This window comes from Nannospalax galili, unplaced genomic scaffold, assembly GCF_000622305.1.
Source record: "Nannospalax galili isolate Female #2095 unplaced genomic scaffold, S.galili_v1.0 scaffold529, whole genome shotgun sequence".
Classification (NCBI taxonomy): domain Eukaryota; kingdom Metazoa; phylum Chordata; class Mammalia; order Rodentia; family Spalacidae; genus Nannospalax; species Nannospalax galili.
In genome coordinates this window covers 698,040-702,177 of record NW_008360309.1, presented here as the reverse complement: position 1 = coordinate 702,177, position 4,138 = coordinate 698,040, and the positions used below count along the sequence as shown (strand labels likewise).

At 53.2% G+C, this 4,138-nt stretch overlaps 1 protein-coding gene across 3 annotated transcripts in view; it reads right to left on the bottom strand.

Annotated features, from left to right (window-relative positions):
• Positions 1 to 533: 533 nt before the first annotated feature.
• Positions 534 to 4,138, bottom strand: part of Tm6sf2 (transmembrane 6 superfamily member 2) — a 7,069-nt gene continuing 3,464 nt past the window's right edge. For 2 of the 3 annotated variants that reach the window (XM_029559383.1, XM_029559382.1), the window contains exons 5-10: positions 3,877 to 3,959; positions 3,226 to 3,350; positions 2,730 to 2,834; positions 2,294 to 2,386; positions 1,702 to 1,821; positions 534 to 1,028 (exon numbers count right to left, since the gene is read on the bottom strand). In XM_029559383.1, the coding sequence (XP_029415243.1) occupies positions 819 to 1,028; positions 1,702 to 1,821; positions 2,294 to 2,386; positions 2,730 to 2,834; positions 3,226 to 3,350; positions 3,877 to 3,959 (736 nt within the window). In that variant the 3' untranslated portion in view covers positions 534 to 818. The remainder of the gene's footprint in view (positions 1,029 to 1,701; positions 1,822 to 2,293; positions 2,387 to 2,729; positions 2,835 to 3,225; positions 3,351 to 3,876; positions 3,960 to 4,138) is intronic. The other variant, XM_008824482.2, reaches the window with a different exon arrangement.

The following is a 4,138-nucleotide window of genomic DNA, read 5'->3' as shown; positions in this document are numbered from 1 at the left end:
TTGAACCTGGAGTTCACTGATTTAGCTAGATTAGGATGGCCAGTGAACTGGGATTCTCCTGTGTCTACATCTGTATCCCAGTGCTGGGTTACAGGCCTGTCCCACAGTCCCTGGATTTTCTGTGGGTCGGGACTCTGAACTCAGGTCCTCATGCTTGTGTGGCAAGCACTTTAGTGACTGATCTATCGCCCTGACCTTTTTTGGGGGGTTGAGGGGCAAGGTGTAAGACAGTGTAGCCCAGGCTAGCCTCCAACTTCCTGTGTGTTCAAGAATGACCTTGAACTCTGAGCCTCCTGCTTCCACTTCCTGACCTCTGGAGTGCTGGGGTGACAGTCCTGCTTCATCATGCCCAGCTGACTTTTCTTTCTGAATATGACTTTAAGCACCCTCAACCCTTCTGAGCTTCAGTTTTTGATTCTGGAAGGTGAAGTTGTCCAGGCCACTCTGGCACCTCCAACTCCAGACCACCTCAGTGGCAGTCAGCGTCATGGAGTACAAGAAGTCAGTCCTTTGCCCATGAAACACTGAGGTGGTGACATTCTACACACCAAAAGGGCTTTATTAAGAGGATCCATGGGGGAATGATGGGTAAACTCCGGGAGAGGGTTCAAAGTCCCTTGTAGCCTTGGGGGTGGTGACCCAGCATGAGGCTCTCTTTGCAGGAACACCTTGTAGTGAGTTTCCCACGCCTACTGGCCCGGACTGCAATCCTCTCCACCTCCAGACGTCCTTCCAGCCACTCAAAGTGCCAACCCACCCTTGGAGGGCAGGGCAGTCGGTGCAAGTAAGCAGAGTCCCCAGCCAAGAGCTGCACATGCTCACTGCTGCTTCTTGCCATGGGCCTGAGGTTCAGAGTGAGGCACCCGCAGGAAGAAGGCTGGCTGCCACAGGCAGCGGAAGGCCAGCAGGTGTGGACCCAGTGCAAACAGCAGGTTGCTCAGGAAGAAGGTGGCCCAGGTGTCCTCTGGCACACGGTAGGTAAAGGCTGTGCGCAGGTGCATGGAGGCACCCATATGTGAGAACTGAGCCTGCCGGAGGACGTAGGGAGGACGCAGCTCAGGCCAGCACCCCCAGGCCTCCGCAGGCCTCCCAAAGAAAATGTTTAGCTCTAAATTTTTCTGCTCTTTTTCCTCATAGCTGCTCTTGACCCCTAGAGATATTTTCCTGCCTGTCCTGTCTGGTTCAGGCTTTCTCTTCCCCCACAAGGAATCCAGAAATAGCACTGGGCCCTCCACTGCTCATACACCACCAGTGGCTCATGGCCTCTCTCAGCATGTGTCTCAGAGCCCAGAGTTCAAAATTCCAACATCTTGACTTTGTCTTCTGCATTACAGCCTGCCTAACTGATGCCCCCCTTGCTGCCTTCTATGCTGTTCCCATTCCTAGATGCCCTTCCCCACACAGAGAACTCATCCCCAAACATCAGAAGCTTTCCCTCTGCAATTTCTGTCAACCCCTGTCCTCCTTCCCTCCAGGTTGCTGTTTGTTTGGTTTGATTTTTCAGTGCTGGGGATGGAACATATATATATTTGCAAATTCTAGACAAGCACTGAGCTGCAGTCCAGCCCTCTTCTCTCTGGTTCTAACTAGGGGGCTCAGGGCTATCTGTGACCTAGAAGGTACCTTATATTTGTCTGGCTGTCTCCTTGAAACTAGGGAATTCTGGGACAGTGGACCTGGGGTTCACCATTACCCACTCACCTGGCCGATGGCTCCAGCAAACACCAAGGCCCAGTCCGGCAGCCAAGAACAGCCAGGGAAAGTGAGGGCATAGGCAGCCAGGCAGTAGAAGGGCAGAGCGTAGAATAGGTATATCAACATCTAGGGGAGACCACAGCCTGTGAGAACAGCAGCCTGGTCTCCTGAGCCCCCCAGGGCAGCAGCTCCTCTTTCTCTAGGGGATCCCTTCAACCCACAATACACACTGAACCTGCCAACTTAGCTCTGGAAAAGGTGTGGGACCCTGGCCTAGCATAGTGGAACTCTATTCCCAAGGCTATAATGATTGGCAGGGGCATGTGATTTGGGCTGGGCCAGTCAAAGTCTGTCTGAGACATATCCTTAAATCCTGGGGTGACCCAGCCAGGTAGATAGAAACCTGGAGTCCCTCTTCCAAGTGGCAGGGGAGCCTTGCCAAGAAAGCACAGCCCAGACACATGGGTATCCATGAGTACCTTGATCCAGCCACACCTGAAGACCACATGTGTATATGCCTCACTGACTTGGGCTCCTGGAAACTGGTTGAAAAAGCAGGGGCAGGACCACAGCCCCCTCCTCCCATCTGTCCTCTCACCTGCAACTTTGGGTAGGCCACAGGGTCCCGCAGGTACGGCTCGTACTGGTAGATATAGACAAAGCAAGCGTCTGTGGGGCAGTCAAGTACCACCTACAATATACAAACAACCATTACCACCTCTTACAGGATGCCCCTCCACCCAGCTCCCAAAGAGGGCCCACACCCCTCCCCCTGTTCTCTCAGTCCTCCCTGGTTCTCTCCCTTTGGCTGAGGATTCACAGATAAGAGGGCTGAAGAAACAGCTACAGGGAAGAGGACTTTCTCATGAAACACTCAGGTCAGACTTGGTGAAGAACTTCCTTGAGTGATCAGATAGAAGAGCAGTGTCCTTTCCACAATTAATAAAGGAATACATTTGGGAGACTGAAGAGGGAAGCCAAGGTGTGCATGGAGGCTGGAGGTGGAGGAGGGAGGTTGGCCGGAGCAGACTCACCAGCCCCCGGAAGAGGGTGAAAAATGCAGCAAGAATGAAGTATACGATGAGGGCCAGGTCAGCCGGGCGCTTCAGAAGGCCTTTCCTCTGCTCCTCCTGTACCTGCTCCATGGGAGAGGGCAGGAGCTGGCCAGAGAGTTCTGGAACCCAGCAGGCGCTTAGTAAATGTACCTCCCTGTCTTCCCGACAACTAAGGAGGCTCTCCTAAGAAGACAGTATTTTAGTGTTGTACTAAGGATGGAAACCAGGACCTTGCACAGGCTGCTCTACCCCTCAGCCACACCCACAACCCCTCTACCCTCAGCCATGCCCCTATTCTCACGCTGGGCCACACCCAAGTCCTTGGGGTTTTCAGATGATCTCATTGTGTTGCCTAGGCTGGCTCCTGCCTCACCCTCCCCAGTACCAGGATGACAGGCATAGGCCACCATACCAGACTTGAGGAAAAGCCTTTGAGCCAAAGCCATTCACAACTGCACATGGTGGGGGCACTCACCATGTTGGGGGTGTAAGAAGTTAGTGCCTGGGACTGGTTGAAGATCCTCATGCCAGCCCAGCATGGGACCAGCATGTACGGGATGGCGAGGAGGAAAGTGGGTCTAATCTCTGAACTGTATTTTCCTGTCATGGTAGAGAGCAGTCTCTTAGCAAAGATCTCCTAATGGTAGCTGGACCATACAGGAGCCCTACCTGGACACATTCTCACTCAAGCTCCTGTACCCTTTATGGCTCTCCATCATGCTCCTTAAGTTGGTCTACCTCAGTTTACCTTCTGAATACACACAGACCTGACACTCCAGGGGGCCTTTACCTCCTACTCTGGATGTCCTCTGCTCACCATTTGCTGAGCCATCTCAACACTGGGATTGTCATCTCTGCCTTACCTCCTAAGACCTACTTAGCAAGCCTGCACTCTGTCCCCAGGACCAACCCTAAAACTCCCTTCCTAGGTCAAGAGCATTCTGGGAAAATCCCTGACATTTTTGGGCTAATAGCCTGAGGAGGAAGCAGGACTGCAGGACTGTGATGGGGCACCCTGCCACCTCCTTGAGAAAAGAGAGTTAGAGGGATCTCAGTTGCTGGCTGAGGCACATAGAATAGGTGGTATGGGGTCTCCTGCAGATTCAGGGAGGAGTGGCGTCCTTACCAAGGATGTTTCCTGGGAGGAACACCAGGAGGCTCATGGCGAAGGACCCCAGCCAGTACAGCCCAAGATTTCGGTACCTTCTCCTGGGAAGGGATGGAGGGCAACTGTGAACCACTAATCCCCAATCTCAAACCCCTGCCAAGGCCCAGAGGCCCCCCTGGCTCTTCGGCTCTGGGCTCTCTCTCTCTCTCTCTCTCTCTCTCTCTCTCTTACATACACACACACACACACACACACACACACACTCGACTTTTATATGATA